The sequence below is a fragment of the Colletotrichum godetiae genome (assembly GCF_030913485.1).
Source record: "Colletotrichum godetiae strain CBS 193.32 chromosome Unknown BDP55scaffold_12, whole genome shotgun sequence".
In the NCBI taxonomy this organism is placed as follows: Eukaryota; Fungi; Ascomycota; class Sordariomycetes; order Glomerellales; family Glomerellaceae; genus Colletotrichum; species Colletotrichum godetiae.
In genome coordinates this window covers 214,469-230,923 of record NW_026851260.1, presented here as the reverse complement: position 1 = coordinate 230,923, position 16,455 = coordinate 214,469, and the positions used below count along the sequence as shown (strand labels likewise).

The following is a 16,455-nucleotide window of genomic DNA, read 5'->3' as shown; positions in this document are numbered from 1 at the left end:
GAACCAGCTTGAGCTTCAGCGTCAACACCTCATCCGTACCCATTCACCCACCAGTCTATTTCGCCGACCACAGAAACGACCGTAGACATCAGCTGCTCCTCAAAATTCGACTACTCCGCCACGGAATATCCCTGGAGCCTGGACCTGGTATCAGGGGCTTTCCGTCCCAAGCTCAAGGTACTTCCTAATCGAGGCATGCTGTCCCTCATCTTCTCCAATGCCTGCCGGCGCAGTCATCACCGGCATCATTTCATGGTCTGGTTCTGCACTGACGAACCCACGAATAGCACCAAACAGTATCATGGACCGTCGTTTCTCTCCTTTTCTCCAGCTTCGACGCCACTCCTTGACAGTCTGCCCTTCACTACTGACAGAGTACAGACGACCACCAATAATCCATCCTTCTCCATCACCCTGAGCGCACTGTGGGAGACTTCGGCCGCCATCCGACCGATGTTTGTCCAAGGGTCCCGATGTACCCTCACCGTACCTGCGCATCCGATCCACGGCCGGACAGACACTATGCTTGCCTTGCCTCATCTTGGCTCGCCTGGCAATGCCGTCCTTATCGTCTTGCCGCTTCCACGCTCAGCCTGTCCTTAACGCTCTCGAACCTAGTGGCCTTCCATCTCCATTCGTCCCTCCTTTCTCTTACACCCCCAGACAGAATCGACCGGTGGCAACACCATCCGTACAACTTCGCCATGAACGTCTCTGGGTCTAGCAGGTAAGGCGGGAGTGGGCAATTCGAGTATGGGTTGGCCTCGCACGCCTTACGCCTCTTATCAGCTCCCCCTTCGGCCTTACCTCGCCCGTCTCCCATTCAATGACGCCCGTCTTGGAACCGTACCGCCCTCCGATTCGCACGGGGCATGGGCCACAAGCAATGCACACACCTCGAGTCCCTGTCGTCTGGCATCCCACACCCCCGCCTCATCCCAGCTTCCTCCCTACCAAGTTACATTAGCCACTTGCTTGGCCGGTTAGCTTCCTAGCGCTTCTGACCAGCAGCTCGCAACGGAGCGCGTTTCTGTCCCAACTGCCTTCACGCCGCATATTGTCGACGCGGTCGCAGCGCAACCTCGAGCTGCTTTCATGATGACTGCTACATCACGGAATCTCGAGCTACTGCGGGCTGGAGAAAGAGGAGAGGGACAAGGAGTTCATAACCGTTATGTCGTTGAGGGGGTGGTCAGCCGCCGCGCACACTCTCTCGGTCGACCACAGCCAGTCTGGCACGTTTGCGTTCCAACCCCTTGAGCGTCAACCTGTCCCATGGATTCCATCCTTACCCTCTGGTAGGGTCTCCTGGTAAGTTTTGTTCTTTACCGTTTTATTTCCCGCCTTGGGAGTGGAGGTGCTGAGAAAAAGGCGACCAGAGAGACGGGCAAGTGAGTGCCTCGGAGAAAGATACTAGTCTACTCCGTAGAGAACCCAGAAACCTCCGTCCAATGGGTTCATGGGGCCCATGAGCCTGGCTGTGGGCGTCGACAACGTGGGGCCGCTTGCGCCATCTCCGACTCCCCGACCGCCGGCCGCTGCCCCCAAGTCAAACAAAAGCCGACTAGTAACAGGAAGAAGAAAAAAAACATCAGACGAGACAAGGCTAAACGTCCGTTTAGCCTTACTGTCCGTCCGTCGATTCCGTCCTGTTTGTGTGTACCCTTCGGCTTCGTCTCGAGCCAGTCCGTCTGCTCCTCGCACGAGTCTTGACGTCTGTCAGCTGCATTGGCAGTGCAGGGGACCACGCGCTGCCCTTACCGTTCAACCTCTTAGTATGCCAGTGGGCCAAATTTCACATTGGCGAGGCTCAACTACAGCCTACGAGCTTCCGAGCTACGATTAGGTACGGATACATTACACGGCAGCTAATAATGAACGTCCATGGTCTTGCTTTCCCTTAGGCTTTTCGTTCGCTAGTTCAAGCTTGCAACGTCAGGTTCTATCCGGGTTGGGGGCGGTTCTCGAAGCATCACGCGAGTGCAGGGGGATCCCTCCGTGGGCAAGAAATTGCGACATTTCCGCCTTGCCCGCCGGTCTACGCAGCCACCAGCCCAGCCTACGCAACAGCTCCTAGAAGACAATCCTGACTGGTCTTCGCCTCGAATCTCATCTCGCTCTGTCTCTTGACAACGCGGGTGTTTCCCGTCATAGATGCACCTAGAAGGCACTTGGAGCCAAACCCACGTCTGTATGATTACACGCCTACGCCACACGGACCAGCTTGCTAGGCTCCACGTGGGCCATGGAGTCCGTGGTACGATGCTGGGGGGCAGTCCCGGCAGAAACAAGCATGTGCCGAGTCACCGTTACAACCTGCAGATAGCTGCTGCGGGTGACGGCGAAAGGGGTGGATCACAACCACAGCAGCTGAGAGCAAACCCACCTTTAAAGCAGCGATAGACATGCAGCGTCGACCGTCACACGGCGATGGGGTTGGCCTTACCTCTAGGCCTCAGGCCTGGCAAGCGGTCTCTCGATCGAAGCACAACGACTGGACGGACGGTTCTCTGAGAACCCTTCCCATGCCTCTTTCCCCACCTTTTCCTGCCGTCCTCTTGGACGAAGTCAAAAGTCACTTTACCGGAGAATGTACGGAGAAGATATTGGACAAGTCGTCCTCTGTATTCGTACATATCGTCTCGGACACGAGACCGACTTGACCACATCCTTCTTTTGCACCAGAAGCCCCGGCTTACAGTCGTGCGCGTCGGGTCATCATCTAACACGGTTAAGACAACTTACTTAACGAGCCGAAAACTCTCCTTGGACAATACAAAGCGATATGTTGCCAAGTTGGCCGTTGCACACAGGATGGGGAGAGTTCAGCCCAAGTGGGAGGGCCCGCAAGACATCGACTAGACCCTGTTCACGTCGAAGGGCACGTAGAGTTCGACAATACTCAAATGTTCGCGGCATGAACTGCAATAACACCATGGGTAGACCATGATGCCCTGGTACGTGCTCATGGCTCGTCCGCCATGGCACATGAGCCGTGTCTTGCCATGAAGTCAAAAGTTTCTCAAGGTAGGGATGTGGCTGCATTTTGAGTTGTGGTTGATGAAAGCAGGAGATGAGGAGCACGCTACCCATCTACCCATCACTGTCCGTACCACACCTGGCAACTTTGGCATCCTCCTGGCGGCCGGTCGAGTTAGTATCCAGAGGTTGCTATTTGGCATTTCCGGAACGTTGGTTGGTCGAACGTTTTCTACCATACGGCACACTTTGTATCGACATGAATAACCCCCCGATGACTCTCGGGCCATCTGCTGGCTCTGGTTCGGTCCAGTGGGGGAGTTCATCCTCCTTGCAAGCCAATTCGTCCTGGCCCCCGCGGCTAGTGTCCTAATCCCTGGATCCGGTACCGAATAAGACATCATCGTACAGGACGGCAAATTAGTCAAATAAGCCTCGTGAATAGACAGCAACGTGCCAGATACCAAGGAGATGGCCGAGGTGTCTCATCAAGAATCTGGCAATCTGTCAGGGTCGTCTTGGGCGCAGACACGCTCTCGTAACCCTCTAGTAATTCAGACGTTCCGCCAGATTTGATTTTTGAATAGGCACATCGGCGAAGCCTTCACCCGTTGTTTCGATCTGCTAGTTCCACGCGCGTCAGAAGCAGCACGGTTGGCCCAGCGGCTCCAGCCTCCGAAACGAAACCTCTGCAAAAGTGCAATGGGATGGGATGGAAAACAGCGGAATTACTGCCCCGTCACCAGGCTTCCTAGTCTTTTAGGTTTCTCGTCAATCTCGACTACCCGCGTGTCTCATTCCGAGAGAGACACGAGCGAGGCATCCGGCTGCCTCCCGAGTCCCCTTTGACCTCCATGGTCGACTCGACAGATCTCGATTGAATGGCGTGTACCCGCAAGTCGTACGTGTTGCTGTTAGTACTGTGCTGCTTGCCGACGTTATTATTATACCCAGGCAAGCAGTCTTATGACTATACACTGCTGCTGGTTTTGAGCCTCTTTTATACTCAGCCCTAGGCAAATTACCTTTTGTTTTCGCTGATTGTGTGTCTAGTTCAGGCAAGGTACGGACGGCGTGAAGGGACACTAGTTTATTCGGCAGTGTGTGAGGTTGCCAGGTCCTCTTCTCCCCCGTCCCCAAATACCAGCATTCGTCTCCTCCACGATCGATAAGCTTGGTCTTTGTGTCGGCAACGACGCACTGATGGCATTATGGAGTGCACAGAGATCGATCCCCTCCAAGTGTCCGCGCGCCAGAGATGTGGTCAGTGCTGAGGCTGAAAACAATCTAGGAGAGAAGGACGGGAGGGTGTGTGCAATAGTGCTTGCCTGTCCAAGCTCTGCACTTTCTGAAGGAAACAATGAGATCGGAACCTGGAAGGGGAGGGGTGTGGGTGTCCCAGTTCTCGGGCAGGGTACTCCGTACAAATACAGACTGACAAGAGTACGAAGCAATACGGGTAGGTACGAAAGAAGGGTGAGGTGGGCAGAATTTCCTCAATTTTAACATGTGCTTGCAGCTCGCAGATATCACACACACATACGACGCTGCGGGCCACACATTGTTGCTTTCTTTTTTGTACTGCGTATTTTGCAATATTGACTCTATTGCAGCCGTTTTTACCCACTTGCTTGACTCGCGGCAGGCAAATGGGACAGACAGTGGATTAGGTACGGAGTACGGGTAGACCACCGTAGGTGGCTAGGTGCGTAGCTAGAGGCTACCTTGGAGCTCACGCCCAGCGCGGCTGTGGCCCACAACACGCCCAATTCAATCCGCCTGGCCGGTAATTGAGACGGTTTGAATTTGGGGGCCAAACGGGGGGCGGGGGAAGGAACTGCTCGGCCGGAAAAGGACCGTCGGGTATCTTGGCCCAGTTCGGGGGGTGGTTGTTGATACCTTGCTGCCAAACATGTTTCTCGAACTTCAGTCTTAATCGGGTCCAACTTTGGGTTGGAGACTTGGAGTATCTCTGTCTTGGAGTCGTTCTTGGAGGCTTTCTTGGAGTCGCCTAGCGCAGGCGACTGAAAGTTTGATCTCCTTGGCAGCACCGTAGGATTGTTTTGATCCAAAAACACTACTTGGGTACGTTTATGTGTGTAGTAAGCCAGGTATCTCGCTTCAATTAGCCCGATTCCCATTTCCCTTTGCAACATTGTTTCTGTTTGTGTTGGTCAAGAAAGCCAGTTTTCTCTCCTAGGTCTCGTTCTTTACGTGGTATTTGACGGTAGGATTACATAAAAAGAAACCCCCCATCTAATCCTTCCCCTAAACGCCCCGGAGCTCTGTCCCGGCCTTCGTCGAGCTCATGTTGAATGACGCCGGCCCGTGTCGATATTATGCTTCGCTTGCTTCAATCCATTTCTGTTTCGCAGTTGAGTTTGACGTACAGAAACCCTTCCTTGCCAAATCTCCCTGGAAAGTTTGTTTTCTCCTCTTTCTACTTGTTTCTCTCAGGAGTGTAGTCTTCAGATCTCCATAGCATGGCAAGTGAACCCGATCGTATCAATTTCCTCACTTCACTCCAGTTGTTCCCAACGTCTCTCGCGCAGGGGCTTCTCTTTGCCGGCTGCAGCCCGGCTGCCCTCTTTCTCTTCCTTCCATGCCCAATACTCGGCGAGGCGGGTTTCCGCATACGAGGCGTAATCAAAGTCGATCTCCGAGATGACGGCTTGAATCAAAGCCCAGATGCCCCAGTAGAATCCTGGCACTCCACGGAAGAGGTCCACCTCGTGTGTGAGCTTTCTGACCTCCGCCTCGATATCAACATTTGTGTTGCTCTCGGAATATTTGTAGAATGAGCGGATGTACTCCTCGATAAATTCTCGACGCTGGGACTGAGTGGGCATGAAGTTGTAGTCGCAGTCGAATCCACCCCACTCGGCCAAGTGGTTGGCAATATCGAAAGCGGCTGGCGACGGCGTGGCATACTCGTAGTCGATGAATGTCACTGTGGCTTCCTTCTTGGGGCCCTTGGCAGGTTGGGCACTCGGTAACACGATCACGTTTCCGCTCAACAAATCGCAGTGGGCAAAAACTAGCTGTTACGAAAGAACCGTTAGCGGTCGTAGCGGATTGGGGCGGCTCTGTATGACTTACACCATCAACACCTAGCCCAGGGCGCTGGCTGAACTCCTCCACAATGTATTCAAACTCCTTCTGAAGCTTGTCTTGTCTCTCCCTCTGGACTTGTGTGTCGCTGGGTAGCGCCAATATCCATTTTTGCATTACTGACCATACGTTCGGCACAGGCTTTCCAGGTGCAGCGTTCTCGATGATGGCGTTCAGGTCCTGATCGTGACCCTTGGCGTTGCCGTTGTTCGAGGTCTGGTGTGTAATGCAGGGCACAGTCGCATGCCACTGGGCTAACCTGCTGGCGACAGCTCGATAGATGTGTGGCTTCCTCAGGTCCTCCGGGGCTGTGACGCTGCCCTTGATGAAGCGGTAGAGCATGCCATTCTGGAACCGGGCGAGCAGCTCGGGGGCAAGGCCATGCTTCATGAGAAGTTCATGGTTCTGGGCTTCGCGCTCGCGATCGATGAGGACGGCGGTTCCATTTCCAAATGCGCGCAACAAGATGGCCTCCCTGTCTATATCCTCCTTGGACCAGCCCTTGCGCTTGTTGATGGCCTTGAGTAGGGTATTGGTAATGCCGTCGGTGAAGCGAACGAATTCGATGTTGGAGTCGTCGGAAGCCCAGTCTGGTCGAACGGTCAGGATTAGACTAGTCGCAGATTGCTGGGAATCTTCGCTGTCGTAAAAAAGGGGAAGTGTTCGAACATGAGGCAGCGCCGACCCGTTAGGGTGGCCGTTGCTTGCACCTTGGGTCATATTTGACCGAAGGGATGACCGAAGGGGACTGTGTGGGCGAAGGATATAAGGGGAATGTCGAAAGGGCAAAGACAATACCGAAGAGGTCAATCGCTGGATGAGGATGCCCCTGTGGAATTCGGCGGTTTATTCAGTCGTTGGTGTTGTGTAACTATGGCACTCTGGATAATCGTGGAAAGGGGCTCAAGGCGGTCCGCAAGACGTCAAGGGGAAGGGATGATAGCGAGGCTATTCTGTAAAAGTTGCAGAACGTGATGGTACCAGGGCGGGATACGGGCGATATGTTGATGGTTCAGGTGTGTAGGAAGAAAGAAAAGCAAAAGGGAGGTTAGGGGGGGTGGGTATCGCCGGATTGATATTGGGAAAAAGATTGAGGGAGTCGGGGGCAATGGACTGGGGATTGGCGCCGTCGAGATAATGGTGGCCGAGCACGAGACCTTTTTCCTTCCTCGTGCGGATCCCTCAAGGTGTGAGAGAAAAAGCCAGTATCGTTAGGGAGTAGTGGCAGTGGCTCTCGGAAGTGATGTGGTGCGTTTGGTAGTTTAGAGTGAGATTCGCGTTGGAAATTACGGTATGTGCGTGTGGCTAATCTTCTTTTGTCGTCGGTCAACGAATCGAGGTGGAAAATCAGAAGGAAGAAGGGAGGAGACTGGAGACACTGAACAGAGACACATACTCCGTAGATAGAGCGAGAGAGAGCATGTGAAGAAGGTGCAGGCAGGCCGCAGGGCATAGCAACTTTCCACTTTCCACTTTCCACTTTCCACTTTCCACCTTCAGGGACCTTATGGATACCACTCTTGATGAACAAGCCAATTACCTCGTGCTTTCCTCAACTTACGACCGCCACATCTGTGGGCCTGCTTTCCCTTCCCTTTCCTTCAGGGCCCCCCAATACCATCAAATACTCGTACGGATACCTACCTCACAAGGAAAAGGGCTTTTGATGGAGCATATTTCAATGTTCATGTTCAGGGTCTCTGAGAGCGGGGGGCAGTGGGAACCCGTTATGATTGGGGGGCCGGGGAGGTGCCGCGGGCGCTTTTTCCCAACAACGCCTCCGCTAGCAAGGACAGAAGCTCAACCTGGAATGCCTTTCTTTGCCCTTGTTTGTTGGCTGTGTCTCTGTTTCTGTGTAGGACGCGCGGCACGAGCGTCACGGCATGGGCAAGACGTACCGAGGAGAGGGGACCAAGGCACGCTCCCGTCCACCACTTTGGAGGCTTAGAGTCTGGGCACGAGGAAATGGATGGGGGTCCGAAACCACAACGACTTGAGGCGCCCTTACCGTCATTGTTGCCTCCCTCCCTTTCCCCAAGTTCTACACAGCAAGGTAGGTAAGTAGGTAGATACCCGTACCTTAGGTAGGTATTCCCCTCCCCCTCCCCCTCCACACCTCGAGCTAGGTATGGGATGGGTGGATGGCCAGTATCCGTACTAAACCACAACCATTGGCTTCTTTCAAGAATCCTTAGCAGTGTCATCTAAGGGTCTTGCTGCTGCTCGGTAATGCAGTGTGACAGCCACAACGGCTTGACGAACCTGAATTGGATCGTAGCACCTGCTGGGCCGTCTCAATAGCTTCCCCTCATCCAGCCCATCCAATAGTTGTTTCCGATTCCCAGCGGCCATGCCAGAATTTCGTCATCGTTGGAGCTGAGAGCACCACCTTCTCTGAGGCTTCTCCTCGTCCCTTTCCCCAGACATGATCAGCGCGGAAACCCGCATCGAATCGCCCACTTCTACAATGCAACTTTGAATGACGGTCCTGCCTTTGTTGGTGACCCGGGACCGGGAACCATATCGCCATGCAATTAGGTATATTCGTTTCGCAACCGACCGTAGCAGAGGCCCATTCCCTTGATGCACCTCTATCTTTGTTCAAGCCACAGGCTGAGGGCTGCATAGCCTAGGAGAGGGCTCACCGACTATGTGTCTCGCGTCTCCTGCAGTCTAATCAAGTCCAGCCCGGCCTCTAGATCACGAACTGCAGTCGGATGCCATGTCTCATCTTTGCTTCAAATCGGCTACTTAAGACGCATCCCTAAACGGGCAACACTTCTAGCTTAACATTACTTACTCTGATCACCAAGTGAAGGTACCGGTATGCGATAGCGATGGTATCAAGCTCGCATTCTCGCAGTACAAGAAGCCCCTTTGGATGGTCGCTGGATTGACGGGGCTGGCCGGGTGTTCACTCTTGTCTTTCGCCTAAACCTTGAGAGCCTCAACCCCACCTTGAAGTGCCGCCTACTGCACAGTAAGTTGACGGGTCCAGACCGGCGGTGCTCGGACCACCTTACGCTGGACCTTCGTGGCTGCTGGGCCGTTTGCACGAATACGTACCGTGGACATCCATTGGCCATACTCCGTACTCATCGACTTCCCACGATCCAGCCACCATCCTCATCCAACCTCGGACTTACCACATCAGATCGGATCGAACCCGCGACCTCCCTCATCCCATCTACGGCCCAGTCCAGCCACAACAAATAGCCGCATGTACCACTCTCATCCTGCCGGTCTGAGTCCCATGGAATGTGGACTGCCAGTTCCTCTGGCGCATTAATCCACACCCAGGTTTTGCCGATTCTCCTTGGAGACACAGCCGCCACGGCAAGGACTACTGGGCGATGATCGCCGGGCACGGCACGGTTTACATCTTGGAGCCCTTGACCGCCCTGTTCTAATCTTTCACAACCGTCGTTGGATTTCTTATCGCTCCCGAGATGGCGCCGCCCGTGCTCCCGAATCCGTTCAACTTCTTGGCAGTAGCGCTGGTTATCAACAGGTCTCGTGATGGTCCCAACTTCGTCTTCCATTATCCGCCCCATGTCTTGCCGCCCAACGCGCAGTCCAAAAGTCACGAGCCAGCTGATGGCTCGGCCGAGTACGACGATATCTTACTGGAGCGTCTCAATGCGCCCGGCTCAGCATCCCTTGACTCCGATGCCAACGCGGACGAGCTCCAACAATGGACTGCTGGGGATGACCACTTGATCACCGAAGATGGAACCCAAATCGTTCCATGGGAGCATGTGGCTGGTTTCCCTACCAAAGATCTCGCTAGCATTCTGACCCCAGGGAGAGCCTATCACAAGAAGCTCTTCCAACTCTCTCTGGATCCTTTATTCTGTGTTTCTTATCCCATCCACGTTCCCGAGAGTGGAACATGGAAGAAGAAGAAGAAAAGCAAGAAGGCCAAGTCAGAGAGGTCCAAGTCTGTGCGGACGGAGGAGTCGGCGGTATTTGTCGACATCGACCCAAACGAGGACACTGAAGATGCCCCCAACGGCGCTGATGCGTCGCAAAATGATTCCAAGGAAGAAGAACAGCCCCAACAAGACGAGCCTGATGACAAGCGCGCATCCATGACTATGTTCAACTTAGTGTTCTTTCTGAATCCGAAGAAACATGAAGCCAAAGAACTCATCGAGACACTCTATCTCAACATCATTAAGAAGATCAACAAGGCATTTAAGTACTGCCAACAGCGAAGCGAATTTGTGTGGAAAGAGTCGAAGCGTATTTCAGCCCTAAAGGACAAGGGACGGGAAGATAGTAAGCTAGTACCGAACACTATGGGATGTAAGTTGCTGATATTAGACCAGGGCGCAAAATGAGTTTGCTATGGGACGAGATTCTATCAACATCGTCTCTCGCAGCTTCTGTCCAGGACATTTACGAAGCCGTCTCTCAGAACAAAATTGCGGCCCTTCAGCTTGACACGGTGCTGGGCCCAGTCACTCCATCTGTACAGATTCCCGTGCCATTCTACGTCACGGACTTGCACAACTATGGACAGACAGAACAGAGGGGTCTCTGGCTGACGACTGCTAACTCCTTCATCGGCGAAGACACCCTAGATGAGCCCGGTTTCTTGGACCGCAACTTTGCTCTCTTGCTGATGGGTGATGAGAAGAAGATCATCGCCGAACTGCAGGCAGACTTGGATCCAAGTACTGTAGCCATGGTCGAGTTCGCCCGACTGTCAAAGCCTACACAATCGTAAGTTGAGAGAGTCCTTTCAAAGACCATCATGTACTCTTGCTAATACCCATTCAGTTTCTACCAAGTGGGCCAGAGCAACGTCTTGACGTTGAGCCAGGTGCGCAAGTACGCGCAACACTTCATATTCTGGCGGCGTGCTATAGCAATTCCACCTCTCCATGCCCGCGACACATACATCATGTCACCAAACTGCGACACCCGCAACCTCCCCAGGGCAAGCCTCGAGTGGCAAAAGACGTTCCCCCTCGCACCACCTCTCACCAACTTCCTCGCTGAGCTATCGTACGCGCCGAGGTCATATAAACACTACTGCCCGAGTAAGGCTCATCGGCCCACGTACCTCGCTATGCTCGCGTGGCTCATGCGCGGTGCATGGGTGACTCAGTTGTGCACATTCGCCTACGTTGTTGTCTGGCCCGAGATCATTTACGAAGTCGAGCACAAGCTTGAAAGCGACGAATTGCGCACAGCCGGGGATACCTCTTCCCTCAGCACCAGCAACCCTCTGAGTAGCTCAGCACTCGACGCGGCAGACGGGAAGTCTGAGGCAGGGAGCAGCAGTGGTGGTAGCGGGAGTGGCGGTACCGGCAGCGGCATGGCAGCGTACATCCCGTCGCACATTGAGCAGACGGCAGAAAAGGCACGCCTAGAACGCATCGCAGAGAAGACGCAGCGCGAGGCAGCTGAAAAAGCCACGGCGCACGCGCGCAAACTACCGCCCATGGCGACGGATCATCCGTCGACTAACGAGGCCCCGCACCTGGCGCGGATGCCCCCCTACATCATCGTGGACGCCAAGAAGGCGACGGGCAAGGAGTCGCTCTACCTCGCGGCCATCGGCAAGCGATTCAAGGATCCCAAGGTAGCCAAGGCGTGGCAGGCCATGTGGAAGTACTTTAACGGGCAGACGGCTCTAGAGAGGATCGCATTGCAGGAAGACATGAAACGTAAGGAGGCATGGAACCTGCTAACGGCGATGAGCGAGCATTTGCTGTGTGTGAGGCACTGGTAGGCATTTGCTCACTTGCGTGCCATGGCATGTCAGGCCGGGCTTTTCAAAGGGATACAAACTTCACGAGATGCGGCGGCAAATTAAGAGTCCCATGCATGGGGAGCGAGACGAGAATGGAGGCACTGTAGTTGTGTGATGATTCATAGGAACATACGGCTGGAAAGAAAGGGAGGGTATCATTGTATGTATGCGGGGAAAACATGAGGCAGCAGCAGATAGAAGCTACTTTCCCCTTGAATATGCCAAACGCAAAAGGACGCGCGGGAAGATGAAAAAACAAGTCACGCCACTGAGGGTCAGGTAAATACAACCAAAAGAAAAATACCGAGTTGATCCCAAAAACAGATGTGTTGAAACCTGAGAGACCGCGTGTAAGCATTGAGAGAAGAGATTGTAGAAATAATTCCAGGACAGCGAGAAGAGAAGACCATGGTTGGGAAAAGATTTGCCTGAAAGATATCGAACCCGCGAACCTTCCCCATGCCCGCCTGCCCTGTAAATTAGAGAGAAACTAAAAAGGAAAAGGATCAACAAGACCTTGTGCAATGCCCATCCGAACCCAGAGGTATCATGTCTCCCAGTAAGAATGATGCTTGATAAACCCAGAAAACAGAAACGAAAATCAAAACCAAAAAAACCCGAGCCGACTCAACCAAACACATCCCATTCCTCCCCACGTTGTGCTTCACTGACTGTTGGCAAGCCTCCGGCCACCCGTGTAATCGAAAATACCTGTCAACGCCGTCGCCCACCGAAATCCTTGACCGCCCCCCAACGCGCTTGGATGCAACAAAGAGACCATGACCGCGCGAATGCTGAAAACAGAGCAAGAACTTGAAATAAGAAGATGAGCGCAGTAGGATCAGAATAGAGACGGCAGGGATATCGCCATGGATTCCAACAGTCCGTCCTACTGTGTCAGGTCCATGCCGAACTCGTCTTCCTCCTTGAAGTTCAGCGAAGTTGGACCACTGTCATCATCATCCGGATCATTCCAAAATTCGCTGCCGGCGTTGAGGTCATTGGCGAGGCCGGTGCCGTTGGTAGCGCCAGGGCTAACAGAGGTACCGTCAGCATTACCTGAGCCATTCATGGGCTCGCCGCGGAAGTCGGTGTGATGAGGTACGCGAAGACCAGATCCGGTCGTGCGGGAGTACCCTGGAACCTCGTTCTTGGAGATGGCTTCCATCAGCTCGGTTTGCATGCGCTTCTCATCCTCTGTGAGCTCAAACGGGAAATGGCCGCCGAGTTCCGCAATGGCGTTCATCAGCTCCTCCTGCTGCTGCAGCTTCAGGTGCAGCATCCACATCAGATCTCTCGTCCAACTGACTGCGCCGTTCAGAATGTCTCCCTTGTTGGGACCCTTGTCCTTGTCCTCGAGGGGGAGGCCAGTCGTAATATTGCCTGTTGCGCCAGCTGCGCGACGTGCGCCCGGACCGGCAAGGCCCGAGGTAGCCTGCGATGGGTTCGAAATGCCGGACAATGTAGGCGAGAGCGGGGTACCGTTCTGTATCATTTTGCGGATCTTCTCATCCTCCAAGCGATGTGCGGGCACTAGTCTGCTGAGATCTTGAATTCTCTCATTGATGTTGTCTCGGCGGCGTCGCTCGACGAGGTTGTGAGACTCCCGACGCCGCTTCCGCTTCATCTCTTGAGAGGAGACCGCACCTCCGGGTTGAGCCCCTAGCTTTGCAGGCATCGATGTGCCACCCTTCATCATGACCTCGTTGAGTTGAGCGAGACCGGGTTGAATAGGCGACGAGAAGCCAGAGCCATAGGACGCTGCCATACTTCCTGTTGGGGTCTGCATCCACTGACCTCCGGATGGTGATTTCTCATGCATGCCTTGGGCCCGGATGGACTGAGAACCGAAGCCAGTTGACTCCTGGGTCGCCATCGGTACCGAGTGCATCGCTGACTTGGGAGTCATGGGGCTGCGAGTGTTGGAAGATGAGCTCTTCCGTTGCATAGCTTGTGCCATTCTGGCTCGGTTCTTAGCGTTGAGGTAGTTGGTTTCGGCGGCATCACCAGTCAGGTCGGACCCAGCCAAGGGCGAGCCCGAGTAGGAGATGGGAGACTGAAGTGAAGTGCCGAGCGCCTGGCGATGGTGCATCTGGCCGAATCCCGAGTTATTGAAGCTATGCACAAAGGGGCTTTGGATGGGGTCACCGTCGGGGGTGTTGGAGTAGCCGTTGATGTGGTTTTGATCTAGGCCGTGGTGGGAGCCGTAGATAGGTTGGTTGAAGCCCATATCCATGTTTGACATTCCGCCGCCAAAATCCTGGCCATGGCCATGTAACGGCTGTTCGGTCGGGCTTCCGAGGCCATCGAGCAGCTCATCGTCTCCAAAGAGGGCGGAGCCGCTCGAGAACCCATTTGTGTTTCCTGAGTTGGAGTTGTAGTTGTTGGAATAGGATGATCCATAGTTTGCGCCCATGGCCAAGTCGTTAGGATCGATGCTTCCGCCGCCACCTCCACCGTGGCCACCGTTGAACTGGCCGAAGCCGTGTTGTGCCATTGTAGGTACTGTTGACACGGCGTTGATTTAATTTGCGTGTGATATACGCTGGATCGGCGATTATACGAGGTCTCGCTGACCTGTAGTGCTCACACCGCCTCTTTCGTCAAGAAGTGCAGTGACAGGCTGCTCTGTTATACTGGAAAGATGCGAGAAGTTTGTCCTGGAGAGGTTATAGCTGTAGCGAGTCGACGTGTCAGCGGTGCGACCGAATACGATAGCAAAGTTGCGCGAATCAAAGATGCTCCGAGGTTCGCTGCGATCAGTTTTTGCTTTCCTGTCGGACAGACACGAACTGGCGGTTGGACATGCGGATATTCTCCACACAGGCGCAGGCAGTTCCGAACGCCACCCAGGCAAAATAGGCAAGGAGAGTGAGTGGCAGAGCAGTGTGGGTGCGGGAAGGAAGGCGCGACCAAGGCAGGACTGACTCACCGAGCAAAAGGGAAAAATGCCGGGAATATGTAATGTTGGTCGACAGCACACAAAACCGTTGTTACACGGCCATTCACTGCAGTGCTGTGGAAGGTGCGGGGATGGCGTCCTAAGTAAGGAAAGCCGGCGTCGAAGATGGTAGCGAGGCGAGAAGCGGTTAAGAGGGGGCGTGTGTGTGTGTGTGTGTGCGAAAGACTGAGAGTGCCAGAGTGTGGGAGTAAGCGAGGCAAGGTTTGCGATCTGGGTCGCCTGTCGCACAAGTGTATAAAGATGTGTAGAAAGTCGCTGCCTGTTGAGTCGCGGAAGCAGTGGAAAGCGACAGAGGACCAAGTGGCTACTAGGTCTTGGAGGGAGGGAGGGAGGTGATGAAGAAGAAGAAGAAGAAGAGGAAGAGAGTTGAGTCTTGTCAAGTTGCGATGGAAATGCGGTGTCGGGGAGCCGGGGGTTTGTAGTGTGGTGCGCAGCAGTGCGATGCGGGTGCGGGTGAGCGAAAGTAGGTATGAGTAAGAAGTTGGTGTAGGAGCCTCGGGGCTAGGCGCTACGGCTGCGCTGGACTGGGCTGGGGAACAAATTAGTTTAGGACTGTGTTGAAGGAGAAGGACGTGTGTAGTGTCAAGTATTCGTTAAAGTGCACGATTAATACATGGGGTGCTAAGAAAAGCCCATGCGGGAGACCGATGCCAGACGCCGAGGGCGAGGGCGGGGGAAAGAGGCGAGGGGTACCCAAGTACCTTGTACTTAAGGTACCTTAAGGTGAGTACGGAGTAAGGTAAGGTAGGTTTGGGGGGGGGAAGGAAGAATCGAGGACGGGGGACAGGGGCTGGGGAGGGTCCTCCTTCGGGTTCACCTTACCTCTACGAAGCTGTGGGGGAGCAAAAAGGTAAAGCTCGTGTCGGTGAGTTAGGTAGGTTGGTGACGGAGGGTGTAGCGTCTCTTGCGTTTGTTCAAGAAATAAAATGGGGATGCGTCCGCTGCAAGGGAGGTTAGCACACTCTGCTGGAATGGAATGCGGATACTTTTTGCGGCGTGAAGCACGCCTCAAGGCTTGGGTGATCCAGGCCCAGAGACAGGGGGTCATGAAGGGGTTCACAGCAGGGTTTGCCAGGATGGGACAAGACAACTTGTGGTTCAGGACCTCGAGGTGTGCTTGTGCTATCGAGCATGGCAAGTCTGTAGTCCGGTCCGTGGGCCGAGGGGCAAAAAAAAAAAAAAAAAAAAGGGAATAAGACCAACGCGAAGGAGAACGGACGATGTGAAGTGATGGGACACGGATGCTGACTTACAGAAGAATATGGGTGGTGGGTAATATTCATCCAGTCTCCCAACTTTACACGGTAACGGTAGATGCTGTTCCTTTCGAGAGATGACGAAAACAACGCTTTGGCTCGGCTTTTCGCCTGACGCTTGACGTTGCACAAGGAGGAAATAGAGGTGAGGGTGAGGACGAAGGTGCTGGTGGAAAGCAGCTCTTGTCGACAGGAAGAGAAGGGAGGGGTCCAATGCCAGGAAAAGGTGGTGTGCTGATTCCTTGGTATTGCTACCGTACTTGGCGCTGATGCTTGCTGTGAAGTGCCCGCTAGTACGCAGTATAGGCGGGCTGGCGGACTGAAGTACTTGGTGGTGACACTCGAGTGCGTGAGAATGTGCGACGGATGAAATGGGTTGCTGC

General features: G+C 54.1%; 6 protein-coding genes across 6 annotated transcripts; 3 read left to right on the top strand and 3 right to left on the bottom strand.

The window, feature by feature from the left end:
• Positions 1-4,598: 4,598 nt before the first annotated feature.
• Positions 4,599-5,135, bottom strand: BDP55DRAFT_629800 (uncharacterized protein; the record flags this gene model as incomplete). Its single annotated transcript, XM_060572065.1, has 1 exon — positions 4,599-5,135. One exon carries the CDS (start codon positions 5,133-5,135, stop codon positions 4,599-4,601), a length of 537 nt encoding a protein of 178 aa, XP_060431887.1.
• A 363-nt stretch (positions 5,136-5,498) lies between these two features.
• On the bottom strand, positions 5,499-6,810 carry BDP55DRAFT_548414 (choline/ethanolamine kinase; the record flags this gene model as incomplete). Its single annotated transcript, XM_060568838.1, has 2 exons — positions 5,499-6,020; positions 6,079-6,810. 2 exons carry the CDS (start codon positions 6,808-6,810, stop codon positions 5,499-5,501), a joined length of 1,254 nt encoding a protein of 417 aa, XP_060431886.1.
• A 1,007-nt stretch (positions 6,811-7,817) lies between these two features.
• On the top strand, positions 7,818-8,204 carry BDP55DRAFT_657053 (uncharacterized protein; the record flags this gene model as incomplete). The annotated part of the gene is made up of 1 exon (XM_060574396.1): positions 7,818-8,204. A coding segment is annotated over one exon (221 nt), but the record flags the coding sequence as incomplete, so codon positions are not given.
• A 1,335-nt stretch (positions 8,205-9,539) lies between these two features.
• On the top strand, positions 9,540-11,833 carry BDP55DRAFT_629798 (nitrogen permease regulator of amino acid transport activity 3-domain-containing protein; the record flags this gene model as incomplete). The annotated part of the gene is made up of 3 exons (XM_060572064.1): positions 9,540-10,398; positions 10,422-10,818; positions 10,876-11,833. 3 exons carry the CDS (start codon positions 9,540-9,542, stop codon positions 11,831-11,833), a joined length of 2,214 nt encoding a protein of 737 aa, XP_060431884.1.
• A 482-nt stretch (positions 11,834-12,315) lies between these two features.
• On the top strand, positions 12,316-12,707 carry BDP55DRAFT_59299 (uncharacterized protein). The gene has a single exon (XM_060570943.1). It carries the CDS (start codon positions 12,420-12,422, stop codon positions 12,669-12,671), a length of 252 nt encoding a protein of 83 aa, XP_060431883.1. The 5' UTR covers positions 12,316-12,419; the 3' UTR covers positions 12,672-12,707.
• Positions 12,708-12,743: 36 nt separating this feature from the next.
• On the bottom strand, positions 12,744-14,351 carry BDP55DRAFT_692333 (helix-loop-helix DNA-binding domain-containing protein; the record flags this gene model as incomplete). Its single annotated transcript, XM_060577105.1, has 1 exon — positions 12,744-14,351. The coding sequence occupies one exon, from the start codon at positions 14,349-14,351 to the stop codon at positions 12,744-12,746; it is 1,608 nt and encodes a 535-aa protein (XP_060431882.1).
• Positions 14,352-16,455: the final 2,104 nt, after the last annotated feature.